The 14689-nt window shown below is 35.5% G+C and overlaps 1 protein-coding gene across 2 annotated transcripts in view; it reads right to left on the bottom strand.

The window, feature by feature from the left end:
- Nucleotides 1-14689, bottom strand: part of SLC9A6 (solute carrier family 9 member A6) — a 49554-nt gene that overhangs the window by 33545 nt on the left and 1320 nt on the right. For both annotated transcript variants that reach the window (XM_039875012.1, XM_039875017.1), the window contains 5 exons: nucleotides 6280-6479; nucleotides 4778-4855; nucleotides 4419-4495; nucleotides 4002-4114; nucleotides 1604-1709 (listed from right to left, as the gene is read on the bottom strand). In XM_039875012.1, the coding sequence (XP_039730946.1) occupies nucleotides 1604-1709; nucleotides 4002-4114; nucleotides 4419-4495; nucleotides 4778-4855; nucleotides 6280-6479 (574 nt within the window). The remainder of the gene's footprint in view (nucleotides 1-1603; nucleotides 1710-4001; nucleotides 4115-4418; nucleotides 4496-4777; nucleotides 4856-6279; nucleotides 6480-14689) is intronic.

Genomic DNA, 14689 nt, shown 5'->3' on the forward strand with positions numbered 1-14689 from the left:
GGCAGCTGCAAAAAAGTATTGCAATAAATATGACAGAGGGGGTGGAATTTAAATAAATCACATTCACTAAAAAGGATTTGACCTTTTGCAGATCTTTATACACATTTAAGAAATTAGTGTTACATCTCAGAAAGGATAATTTTCCACTCTGCGGTAAGGCAATAGGGGCACTCAAGCTATGCAAACCAGTCACTGACTGATTGCTCATTTATAGTTAAGAAAGTGGAAATTAAGGAGACAAATAAAAATAAAGAGAAAATGTGAAGGGCTTTAACTTTATTTTCATAGAAAGGTCTGGTATGGAGTAAAGGTAACTGTCTATAGGGTTAAATATTTGCTTAGTAGGATTGGGTTAGAAGGACTGAGCTCCTCAGAGGTTGAAACTCCCTTCTTTCACCTGCAAGCACCTTCCAATAAAATGTATAGTAATTTTTATAATTAGATTGAAATATTGCTCATTTCAATAACTGTCTTTAAAAAGTGTATTATTTAACACTTCTAAAAATTAAAAATGTTTCTGAACTGATATATTAAACAAGATAAATACAAATTAAACTACAACGAGATATTTCTCAATCACTGAATTAGCAAAAGTACAAAAGTCTGACAAGTATTCTGTTGGTGAAGCTATGAGGAAACAGGCACTCCTATAATTTAGTGGTCAAAATGCAAAATGGCATAACCCCATTGGCTGGCAATTTAGCAATGTCTAACAAAATTACAGATGTATTTACCTTTTAACCTACTAATCTTACTTCTGGAAATTTATCCTACCAATATACCTACGCATTTCTAAAACAGGTAAGTTCAAGGCTAATCACTGCAACACTATTTGGAATAGCAAAGGATTGAAAATCTTTGTTTCCGACAATAAGAGACTGATTAAATAAACTATAGTTCAGTTCGTAGTACAGTACATAGAACACTATGTAGCTGCAAACAAAGAATGAAAAAAAAACCCTCTGTTTTGATATGGAAAGATCTCCAGATTACAATTATGTGAGAGAAAGCTAGGTATAGAACATACAGAGCATGCTACTTTTAAAAGAAATAGGAAGCAAATAAGAATATTAATTCATGTGTGTGCATGTATGTGAATAAAGAAATACTAAGGTACAGAAGAAACTAACAAATATAGTTACTTATAAGGGGCTGGGGGACAGGTAGATGAGAAGAGTAAGAATATGACTTTTCAACATTTACCTTTCTATATAATTTTGATTTTTGAACAATATGAATATATTATCTATCTAAAAATCTACTTTAATTCAAAAAATAAAATGTTCATGTTATAACGATAAAATAGAATATAAATTACATATATATACTACAATCACAACTATGTAAAAATACCACACACAGAAAGAAGAATAAAAGGAAATGTCCTAGTAATTGTCTTTAGGTGTTAAGAGCACATATTTTTTCTTCCTTTTTCTTCCTTGCGTTTTCCATGTTATCCGTAAGTCTGCATTTCTTCAAGAGAAAAAGAATGCCTCATTCTTTCAAAAGTTTCCATTCATAATTAACTTCATTTAGTAAGTGACTCAATTCCTAGTACTGTAACATTCAATATACAGAATATAATAAGAAAACAAACACTTACGAAGACAGCACTATGGCAACAGCATCATTGAGGACACTTTCACCAAAAAGAAGTGCATAGAGTTCAACATCAACTTGAAGCTCATGGAATATGGCAAGAACAGTCACTAGCAAGTAGAAAGAGTCAGAGGAATATTTAGATATTACAAATATAACATTCTCCTCCATAGATGATTACAATAGTTATGTAGAAATTCATTTATTTGTCTTAAAATTCAATCTTAAACATTCTCTTAGCATATTAAAGATTCAGTAATTTTATGTCAATATTTTTCTTTTCCCTAAATGTGTACAGGCAATATCTCCTTTCTCCTGTAAACAGCTGAAAATAAACTTGGAAGACTGAGCTGGACTACATTCTTCATGCGAATGTTAGTAATCTTGTCTTGTAAATTTCTTTTTCATAAAGAATGTATTCAGAACTTCCTACAGACCGAGTGAACATTAATCTTTGAAGAAGAATATTATGAAAAGCATTTCCTGCTGCAAATTTCATTTTTTCCTTGGAGCCTTACAACTCACTTCTATTTGACTTGCAAATTTCAAGCACACTGGTTTAGCAAAGACGGTAGGAAATGAAAACACAAGTTTAGTTTTTGGTTGGGATAAAATTTATGATCAGGATTACAGATGCTATATTTAACTTAATAAGAAACCAACTATCCAGCTATTACCACTTGAGAAGGAAAAAAAAAACACCTTATTTTAGGAAACAATTATACAAGAGTTCTTAGAAAATCAGATGAGATTGAAGTTGCATTATAACTTTTAATTGCTGAGTTCCATCAGCTCACTCACTAAATAAACTCAGGCAGACACAAAAGATTATCATAACTGAAGATGGGAGAGCCTCTTCAAATGCCAACCGAAAAACAGGAAACTTGAATTTAAAAGATATAGTTTCTACTGCAAAGCATTTTATTTGGAATATACTAATATCAAAGCTTACCAGGAGAAGGTGAAAAGGAGGGCAGAAGTGATGCTGCAGAATTTTGAAAAGAGAATGGCTCACCCTTCTATCAAGTAAACGATTGCAAAATAAAAGCATTATTATAGGGGCTAATGCCTTTATAATTCAGAAGAAATATAACTGCCTAACTTTACATGAGCAAAAGATTTTTGCTTGAGCCATTCAGACAATACTCCTACCAAAACACAATACTCCTACCACAGGTTGAAGCAATGTTGCCAGTCCTATTGACTTAGATTTCTAACAGACTTTCAAAAGTCAAGGGACTTGCTTCTAGTGAGAGAACAGAGAAAACCATCCTATCTTCATATTGATAATGGGAGCAGCTATAAACAATAAGGGGTCAATTTTGAAAGTCTTTAAGGAAGTGACTTGATTTTCAGTTTTAAAAATGCTAAACTACACAAATGTCTCTCTAAAATGTCTTATGAAAAAAATTAAAAATAAAAATAAAATGTCTTCTGATCTTTTAAAATCATCTTTCATGGAGTGTAAAACATATTTTCCTACTTCCTGTAATACCCTGTGTTATCAGAGTTAACACAGAAATTTAGAGATAACCTAGGATCCTATTTTTAATTGTGCTGAAGGGCAGTTAAAGAAGGTGATTGACTTACAAGGTCAAAAGGTATAACAGAACAAAACTCTACTAAAGTCCTAAAGTCTAGTAAAAGAAAACTTGAATCCTTAGATCAAAAACTGCAGTCTATGTTCCTATCTCTACCTCCTCAGCCTACATATTCTCTAAGTGCCCATAATTTGAATGTAGCAGTTAAATCCACCAATACTATAGTCTGAAAACTACAACCTAACTCAGTACAATTAAATTCATTCTCCAGCTGTGCTAATATCAAAACTATTTTATAAGCATAAGGCCAATTTTATAAAACCAATCCTTTAACATAATATTAAATCAACTAATGACCCCAAATTACACTTTAAGTAGCACAACTGCCTTCTAACAATCATTTAGAAACTTCTTTTCTTACTCTTAAATGCAGAAAGAAACTTCTTTTCTTACTCTTGAATGCAAACAGAAGATTTTTAGGGAACTAGTTTTCTAGAAATTTGAAAGGAAGTATATAATTATTACCCATTTTAACTAATCTAGTTCATTTCCTATACCCAATTACTAGAAATAGAGACCAACCTAGAATTCTGAAGAAAATACCTTATAGCCAGTGTCTAAACAGCATGAAATTGTGGACCAGTAACAGGCAAATGTAATAATGTAAAAGAAAAAAAAATGTGTGCTTAAGCCAAAAGGAAATATGAATTTTGTTTTTTTCCTTCACAATGAGAAAGAACACTACTAAGGCAAGTACCTGCTCATGAATTCTACACCCCAAAGGAAGACATACCCACATGTGCTTTGCTGGCAAAAGACTGTTCCTTAAGTACTTAAGCTCCACTCTCATGTAAAACATACCTGGATCAGTTGCTGATACGATGGCACCGAACAGAAGGCAATCTGTAAAGTAAAAATCTCCTGCAAGTTGTCCAGTTACTTTCATCAGTGTTACACAGCCATACATGATTGACCTGTTCAATGAACATATTTCTACTTTAGAAAAAACATCAACTGTTAAAGAAGTCAGAATATAGTAAGAATAAGAACATGGGTCTACAGTAGTACATTGTTACTAATCTCAAGTTCATTTCATGTCTCATAAATATGGTAATACCTTGGCCTTAAGGAAAATTCAAACAATTTATCTATGTGAATGCATTTTACTGAAAAAGTCCTTAGACACTTTCAGAAACACAATACTGCATAAATCAAATACGCATTATTTTAAAATTATAATTTGAAGGCTGAAAAGTGTTTTAAGCTTTAAGTACTTACCCAATTACAAAACAAGAAATTGCTGTCCCAAGAAAAGCATATGCTAGAATAGACCCCAGGTTTCGAAAGAAATGTCTCTGACAAAAGAAAAGGTTACACCGTGTTAGAATACTTACCAACTATTTGACATAGAAAAGGCTTTCTAGTCTAGTGTGCTGTGCTAATAGTAAATGCATTATTCATTAAAGGGATTAAGTAAGAGAAAGAATTTTCATACAGGCATAAATTTCGGCATCTAAAAAGGATAAAGAGAGAAGGGGGAAAACCTGGAAAGAACTGTCTGTTTCTGAAGTGTCAAGGATGATAAAGCCCATGGAGTTTAAGGTTGTTCAAAGTATATGAAATACAAAAGTACTTACTCTTTTCAGACTATATCCTGCATAAAATATGATAGGAGGAAGTAATATGTTGAAAAATACTTCCGGATCAAAAGTAACCTGTTAAAAGAAAAAGTTCTTTTAGATGAATTCCCTTGAATACCTCATATTACATTATCACACTATCAAAAGGAAAAAAAGATGAAATGTTAAACTGGTGAAAGGGAAGACTCTTACTGTGGTAACTGAAAAATATTTCATATAGGATAGCTGTTGTTCCACTTCTCAACCAAACGATAAGGAGATATATTTGGAACAAGTTAAGTCAGATCTGTGGAAAGTGTGTTAAAATATTATGACACTAAAAACCTTAAAAACAGGAGAAAGCATGAACATATCTTTGCTTTAAATAAGAGAGACCCAAAATTGGTAGCAAAATTTGGGGGTATGGCATTATTGTTGGCAAGAGGAAACAGACCTTGCCTAGGTTACATCTTTAAAGGTATATAACATAATATTATGGCAAAAAATTTCTGCACAGCTCAGATTTCTAGTCCTGACAGCCTATTTATTTTTTTTAATTTATTTTTTTTATAGTGACATTGGTTAACGAAATCCAACCATTTCTTTTAATACTTATTTCCTAGAATAATACAGACGCCCCCTTCTGTTCATAAGGCTGTAGTGGGATTTGACATGAATACAAAGCAGCTACACACATGCCTATGCTAAAAGTTCATTTACTAGAACTTAAGGAACTGGAATTTTCCACAGGCGGAAAGAACTCTTGCTGCAAAGTAAATGTGAAGTTCATATGAAGTTTTAAAAAGCACTCAAGACAGTCGGGAACACAATCAAGTAGTTATAAAAGTCAAGTACTACCAATGCAGAAGACAGAAGTGGAGGCAAATGGCCAAGGGTGGGTAGAAACAAAGAGACTCTGAGAAGCTTCAGGATAGAAACTATGAGGGGGACAGGAGAAAGCAGCTCCAAGAATGTCTGGGAGCCAGTAAGACTGCACCCCAACCTCCTAAATAAAGTTTTATGTACAGCATGGTACAACAACTGATGCTCAGACTGCAGCCCTGAAGTTGTGCCAGATCGTGAATCAAAGAAAGATTAAACTGTCCCCAGTGCAGAATACCATCAAGGCAAGAAAAAATTCAAAGAAATATTAATAGAATATCTTAGGTATTATCAAGTAAACTCAACGTGCTGAAGTACTACAAAACTCCCAAGGACCACCTGCAAATTAAAAGAAATACTTATAAATTCTGCTTAACTCAATACTGGTCACCATTTATTACAACTGCAAACATCACAGAGTGAAAAAAAAAAGGGTTATATTTCTTAGCCTCAATTAGAAGATGAAATGTGCAGACATGTCCATTTCCTTAGCATTACATTCGTTGAAGTTTTATTCCATTTTAAAAGACTAATTATATTAAATATCATTAAAAATTCATTATTTTTCTCCTGAATCACTTTGCTGCTAGTTATATACTTTAAAAAAACCCAAAGACTCCCTCTAACTAAGAACTTACCTTTCTAAGCATTTCATTATCTTGAACATTATTGAGTTCATGTGAACTAATTTCTCCTTTCAGCGTATACTCATAAAATTTTCCACTAACGTTTACCAATAAGGTAGTTGGGCTTGACTGCACTTCACAGCTCAGGGTCACATTATTTACATCGCTTGGAACATGAATGCCATATCGAAGCACAAGGCCTACCAAAAGACCTGGAAAAAAATAAAAGAACAATATTAGTTCTTCTTTTAAGCAGAAACTATTCTTTTGTACCCAACACAATACCTTTGGATTGATAATAACAGAAAAATCTCTTAAAATAGTCGCCTGTGGTTCAGAATCAATTTTTAGATGGAATGCAGTTACATTTTAAAGTATTACTAAATTCACAAATCTAAGAGTCCAATATTCCTATAATCCTGTGAGACAGGAGAGAGGAAAACATTCTCTAGGGTAACTGCACATATCGTTGCTTTTCTAGATCAAGATATGAATAAGTGATTAGGAAAGTAACAAAATGAGAAAATACCTTTGAATCATCTGTACACAGAATATACTCCAACATATCCCAACCTGAGAGTATAATCGCATTAGAAATGTGTTAACCATCCCATCCATCAACTCACACAAGACACATACATGTCTCAAGTTATTCCAAAAGCACATGGCTGGCCAAATAATACATATTTAACAAATTGGAAAGTTAATAACACTTGTAGATTGATTGAGTTCCATTTAAAGGTCAAATTTCAATTTTAAAATACATGCTTCAAAATCAAAACATGGAATAAAAGTCCTGATTCTGGAACTATGATGTCAATATATTGCCAGAATTTTACCTGTATCATCATAGTGATATTCAAATACATACAATGTTCTAAGTACTATAAAGCTACACCGACCAAAGTGTCTACTGACAGCTTTATTGAGATATAATCCACATACCATTAAGTTTATCTTTTAAAACTGTATAATTCAGTGGCTTTTAGTATATTCACAAAGTTGTATCTTGATCACTACTACATAATTCTAAAACATTTTCACTGCTCCAAAAAAAACTCTGTACCTACTAGTGGTCACTATTTTCTCCACCCTAAATCCCAGCCCCTGGCAATCACTAATCTACTTTCTCTATATATAGATTTGCCTATTCTAAACATTTCATATAAATAGAATCTTACAATATGTGACCTTTTTTTCCCCACTCTTAATTCCCACCCCCCCTCACTTCCACCCCTGACCTATGGATGTTGCCGTTTCTCCTTAAGAACTGGATCTCTGAAGGCAGGGCGTCTCCTCCCACATGCTCACGGTGTGAAGCTGGGGCCTGCCACACCACACCTGGGGTATGGTATGTGGCTCCACCTGGGGTGCGAACCCAGGACCTTCAGTGTGTAAAGCAGATGTGCTAACCACTCTACTATGGAGCCACCCCCCAATATGTGACCTTTTATGTTTGACTTCTTTCACTCAGCATGTTTTCAAGGATTATCCATGCTATAGCATGAATCTGAACTTAATTCCTTTTTATGGTCAAATAATATGCCATTATAGAGGTATACCTCAACTGCAAATTAATCTGAAACTTCTGGAACTTTCCTTAACTCCAAGATGCACAGTATATCCCTAGTAGTTACATTCTACCTTCCTGTCTCCTTTCACTCTAACCAGCCAGACATTCTTTTACTATATGTGAATGGAGTACTATGCTAAGTAGGTTCCCAGGGTTCAGAGGTAAAAACAATCAATGTTCTTTGGTCCAGTAGCTCTCAGACCAAATAAACAATTATGATAGATACATATGTATCTAGGTCTTATAAAGACAGAAAAGAGGTACCTAACCAAGGCTGAAGGAATGGGACATTAGAGAAGCCTTTCCAAAGGTGTTACCTAAGCAGGTAAAGTAAAAGAAAAGGTCTTCCAGGAAGACGGAATACTAGTACATAGCCAGTCAAGGAAGATTGCAAGAACGCAGCCCATTCAAGGAATCACACGGAGTTTAGTATGGCTGGGATATAAAGTGACAAGAGCTGAGGTGCAAAAGATCCACGAGAGCTGAACTATGAAAGACCTCGCATGTTGAGGAAGGGAGTTTAGATTTTATCCTGAAAGCAAAGGGAAGTCATAGAAGGGTTAGAAGCAGGGGCTTGACATCAGATTTCTATTTTTAGAAAGACTGGTCTAGACTACGGAGGGTCAAAAAGGCCAGATAGAAGGCCACAGCAGTGATTCAGGCATTATGAGGTTAGGGCCTAACTTAAGAGAGTAGACGTAGGGAGACAGATTTTTGGAAGGGATTATCTTTTAGAAGGATTTGGTAACTTAGTAGACTGGGAAGAAGGGGGATGAAAGACTAAGCGAGCCTAAACTGACCTGGCAACTCAGTGGGTAAGCTGGCCCGAGCAACCAGGTGTATAGCAGGGCCATTCAGTGAGACAGGGAACAGATTTACAGGGAAAAATGTGCAGTTCAGTTTTGGACCTGCTGAGTTTGATATACCTGTGATACATGCACAGTTGAGTATGTGGGATCTGGCGCTCAAGGAAGGAGGAGGGTTATTTCAACTGGCGATACACACTTGGCAGTCATAAGATGGTTGTGTCAGGTACAGATGTGATTATCTGGAGGGCAAACGAGAAGAGGGCTATAGATATAGGTCTGGGCTTATCCCAATATTTAATAGCCAACATTAAAGGCCTGGTGGAGGAGAAGTAGCTGATAAAGGAGTCTAAGAAGGAAAAGATACAGGAATAGAAAGAAAAGAGGAGGAAGTGATGAAAACAAGCAAATGCTCCGACAAAGTTAAAGTCAAGGAAGACAGGCATTAAGAGTCCATTGGGCAAATGGCCAACAAATATTTGAAAAAGTGCTCAACATCGCTAGCTATTAGGGAAATGCAAATCAAAACCACAATGAGATACCATCTCACACCTGTTAGAATAGTTATAATCAACAGGATGAGTAATAAGAAATGTTGGAGAGGATGCAGAGAAAAAGGAACCCTCAAACACTGCTGGTGGGTCTGCAAATTGGTACAGCCACTATGGAAAACGGTATGGAGGTCCCTCAAAAAACTAAGAATTGATCTACCATATGATCCAGCAATCCCTCTACTGAGTATTTACCCCCAAAAACTTGAAAACACATATCCAAAAAGATATTTGCACACCGATGTTCATAGCAGCATTATTCACAGTGGCCAGGATATGGAAGCAACCGAAGTGTCCTACAATAGATGATTGACTAAAGAAGCTGTGGTACATATATATAATGGAATATTACTCAGCCATAAGAAGAGATGAAAAACTGCCATTTGCGACAACATGGATAGACCTCAAGATAATCATGCTAAGCAGAATAAGCCATACAGAAAAAGCTGAAAATTACATGATATCACTTATATGTGGGATATAAACCTAAAAGCAACAAATGAACAGGACAAACAGAGACACATGGATTACAGACTAGTGGTTATCAGAGGGTAGGAGGTAGGGGAGGAGGGGGAAGGTAGATGGTTAAAGGGGGTCAAATATAGGGGAGTAGAGGGAGGGTGAAGTGGGTAAAGGGGATCAAATATATGGATGCTGAAGGAAACTAGACTTTGGGTGGTAAATACACAACAGAATATACAAATGCCAAATTATAATGTACACCTGAAAATTATATAATTGTATTAACCAATGTTACCCCAATAAATAATAAAAAAAAAGAGTCCATTGGGGATGGCAACAAAGAGGTCATAAGTGACCTTGGTAACAGCGGTTTCAGTGGAACAGTGGAGACAGAAGGCAGACCGGCGTGGGAAGTGATGAAACAGAAATAGGGGGTGTAAGAGCACTAGTTGGTCAGGAAGGGGGAAAGGAAGATGAGGGATCCTTCTAGTCAATTTATAGCCATACTTTTTTTTAAGTGAGCAGCAATGATTAACTGGTGAACAGTACAGTGACATCGACTTTAAAAAATGTTTTAACAAAGGTTCAAATTTAATATAAGTGGAAGATACACTTTGAACATATCTCACTACAAAAAAAAAAATTAAAAAGTGACAGCTGAGTATCTACTGTATTTGATAAACATAATTTGGGAGAGAAAAAGCTATAGATCCAGTCATTCTGCCTATATGATATAGTAACAGCTCTTTTCTCTATTACCCCATAAGAGCTTCTAATTAAGAGGCTCAGTACAAGTTGCCCACTTATATATGTGCAGAAACCACAGTTAAGCTACCACAAACACTAACAGCAGCAAAATTCTTCCCATGTCCCCAAGCCCAACTGTGTAAGGAACAGTACCCACTGGTTCTATTGTACTGGGACCTGATGCTGAAATTTCACTGGGTGCCTTGAGGAGGACTCAGCACTTGGACAAATTTGAGACATACACCTTGGCAGTTAAAACATCAGCAAAGAGAATAATTGCATAGGTTGGAAAAAACCAAGATCCTTTTATTACAGCATCAGACATCTGAAAAATTGGAATTTCTTTGAATAAAGTTGACAGGTCAAGTTAATTTGGATTCTGTGAAATGTCAAATCCTAATCATGGAGTTAAAGCAATTTTCAGTAAAAAGAACATACACAAAAAGACTGCTTTGTTAAGCAGACAAGGCAGAAACTTCTAGCTTCCCACGTAGGCAGAGGCACAAACAATATTGATATCATAAAATTTAAAATGACCACTTACAGGCAACAAAGAATACAACCATAGAGATCTTTCATGAAACAGAGAGGTCCCACCCTTTCTACACATTCCTGACCCTCTTGTGCTAGAAACCCTCCCAGGGATAAAGAACTCAGTATCTCCCAAGTCTCACCACTATATGAGTCTTACAGTTAATAGAACTGGTTTTCTAATAGATTTCAACACATTCTTCCAGCTTATCACACTACAAGCCTCTGATAGTCAAAAATATGGAAGAAACATCACTGGGGTATTAAGTGTGGTCAAAATTGATAAAATTTCTACATATTAAAATGTATGTATATATATTTATATATGTACATGTGTGTATATGTACATATATATAAAACATCTATCTACTTCTTGAACAGTGCTGTTAGATTGTTCAGCTCAACTTCAAGATAGCCAAAAAGTCAAGGTTTCTGCTGACCCTTGGTTAATTTTACGTGTTCAATCATCTGTCTCCTACAGCTCCTCCAACCTTTATGCTCCTTCTCAGGTCTCCAATCTCACTGCCTATGTTTCTGAGAAGCTAGAGGTCATTTGATATAAGCTACTTCAATTCCATGCCTCTCCATCTCAATGAACTCATTTCTCTTAAGCTCCCCTCTCAGGAAAGATCAACCTCTTTTCCAAGGGAATCTTTTCACCTGAGATTTTGAACCAACCCCTGTCTGAATTGTTTCTGAATATATTATTTGATCTGATATCCTTATGAAATAGATATTACTATAAATCTGTCATTATCTTAACTATAATGAGAATAAATGACTTGCCCAACACGATTTGGCATTAAGTGACAAAGACAGGGTTGAAATCCAGGTTTTCTTTTTCCAATTTCTATAATTTTCTAATCATCTCTTCACTTTCATGTCAGTACTAACTTCTCCAGAGGTTTAGGTCACCATTTTCGCATAGCTCTCCCTCACAATCCACCTCCAAACCTCCACAACTTCAAATATTATCTCCCTACAGATGTTATCTTATGACATTTAGTATTGTATGGTGTAGGAGTAAAAGCACAAGTTTGGAATTTAGATAGATATATGAATTCTGGCTCCATCAATTTCCAGTCGGTGACTCTAGGGTAAATAACCCCTCAGTGAATCTCAGCTTCCTCAAACATAGCTGATGATAATACTAACCTGTTTTTCTTCATAGTTAAGTTTTATCGTTTTAGCATGAGGCAATATGGTTAGGGGCTAAGAGAATGGGGCTTTTGAGCCAGACTGACTAGATTTGAATCCTGGCTCAATACTTACAAGTTATGTGACTCCAGGCAGGTCATTTAACCTTTCTGTGCTCCAATTTTCTCATTTATAAAACAGGGACGTAGTAGTACCTATCTCACAGAGTTGTTATGAAGTTTAAATGAAGTGATACTTATAGAGCACTTAGCAGTGTCTAATACATTGTAAGGCTCAATAAATATTACCTCTTAAATCACTAGATTGTAAGTGCTTTGTAGGCAAGGATGATGACTCACATCTGTATTTCCCATAGCTCATATATCAAAGGAACTTAGTAAATATTTATTGATGAATCATATTAGTTAAGCCTAGGACTCTGGATGCTGTAACTTTAAGGCAAAACAAATACTTCTTCCCTGTCCGGCTTTTTATTCCATCTGTAAGCACACTGTAGTCAGTGGTCACTTTTCAGACTTACTTAACTATCCTGACAATTTTTACTACCAGAGACTCACTTTTAAGCTTAAGCAACCTACTCCAATGAGAATGCTTGGTGCTTCAACATTGTACAAACTGACCACAATGACGATTTAGTATTTTTTTTTTACCCTTGCTTCTCAAAAAAGATGAGAGGCTTATTTTAAATAGCATGTTTCCAGGATTTAGGTAGCTAAATCAACAGCACAGTAATAAAATCTTCAGTGGGCTGAATCTTGGAGGTTTGGACATTCCCAGAGTAAGAAGCCTTTTCACCTGGAAGTCGAGCTGAAAAATAAAGGTCTTAAAATCATATATTACCATAACAGCCATGATGGTATAAAAGTCGTAAGAAAAGGCAAATGGCAGTAATTAGAATTAGAAAATGCCAATTTCCATGGTACTGAAACTACTTTGACCCAATGCCACCTCTTCTCAAATTGAACTTGGGAGTTAGTCAGGCGGCTATTTGTCCACAGGTCCCACTGCCTAAACTAAGAAAATGAGACAGGCTAAAGAATATCAAGTTGTGGCAAATCAACCACTCTTCCACTTTATATTTCACAAGAGATACCCTTGTTTTTCCTTCACAAAATACTAACAAGGTGCCCCATCACTTTTTATTAACTAAGAAGCATCAGGAAATGCAATCAGTAATCCTACTTTTTGACTTCAGCTCAAGAGGTAGATGAGGTTAGTGATATCAACTACCAAAGAGCAAATATTTTCAGAGCAATTCTAAGTTTCTGTTTGATTTAAAAAAAAAAAATACGGTTTTCCTCTTAACTTACAAGACTGAGTAATTAAAAGAACTGTTCTGAGCCAAACTTGAGAAAATGCAGCAATATAACAGCAATAATAATAGTATCATAGCTATCAGTTATAACAGCAATAATAATAGTATCATAGCTATCATTTATTGAGCATTTACTTAGGAGTCAGGTACTAAGCTAAAAACATTTCATCCTCAAAATAATCCTACTTTCATTGTTCCCAATTTATAGATGACAGTGAATGCGGGTAAGGGACTTGCCTAGATCACACAGAGCTATTAGAACAGTGGGACAGGAACCCAAGTCTGACTCTAAAGCAGGTGCTGGAAATTTGTTTTAATGTGGTCCAAAAGCTACGAATGGTATTTATGTTCTTAAAGGTTTGTAAAAAAGAAAAAAAAAGAGAAGAAAATGCAACAGAGACACAGAGACCTATGACCTATGTGACCTACAAAGTTGACAATATTTAGTATTTGGCCCTTAACAGGAAAAAAGTTCAGACTTCTTTGCACCTTAAACCACTACATCACATTATCTCTCTCTATAGGAAAGAGGTTTCTGTGATCGGTTATTTTAACATCATAATACTCACTTGGCATTTAACTGAATTTAAGATGCCATTATTTTCTTTTTATGATCTGTCTACCCAAGAAGGATAAGTTCCTTGGAGGCGGGGATTTTATATTTCTTTGTATTTTCTGTGCACAATACATAGTAGGCTGATTAGCAAACGTTTGTTGAGGATAGTAAATAAACCACAAACTCTTATCCAGAGAAATTAAATAGAGATGCATAGCTTCTCCAGTCAATTTAGCTTAAGGGGTGCTGCAAATAAAATTCAAAAAAAAAATGAAAACTAATATGTCTAAAAACTAAGAATCCTAGGGAATAGAGAGGCTTAGAATTGTATTACCTTACAAATGAAAAATAAGCCTGAGTTCATGCATTTTCCTTGCTACCCTTGAGATGCACATTTCAGAAAACTGTATTTACTGGAAAGAGTTGGGGGTAGGTACGTGGGAAAATGTCTTTTTGTACCTATCTGCAAGTCTGAGACATAAAGCTCAACAAGCTCATCAGTTTAAGCCTGTTCCAAATGAAGATAATCTTTACCCCTGTACTGCACAGAAAGGATTGTCTACCGGCATCTCTTCAGTCACGTATACCCTCACAGGCATCTTAGATTAAGAGTCGGCAATATGCATCTTTTCCTCTCATGAGGCCCCCGGCATAGGCCAAAATGCCTCTGAGCCTGTGGTTTGATTGCCTGTCTCTCCTCATGACCAAAAAATTATAAACAAA

This window comes from Pteropus medius, unplaced genomic scaffold (genome assembly GCF_902729225.1).
Source record: "Pteropus medius unplaced genomic scaffold, Ma_sr-lr_union100, whole genome shotgun sequence".
In the NCBI taxonomy this organism is placed as follows: domain Eukaryota; kingdom Metazoa; phylum Chordata; class Mammalia; order Chiroptera; family Pteropodidae; genus Pteropus; species Pteropus medius.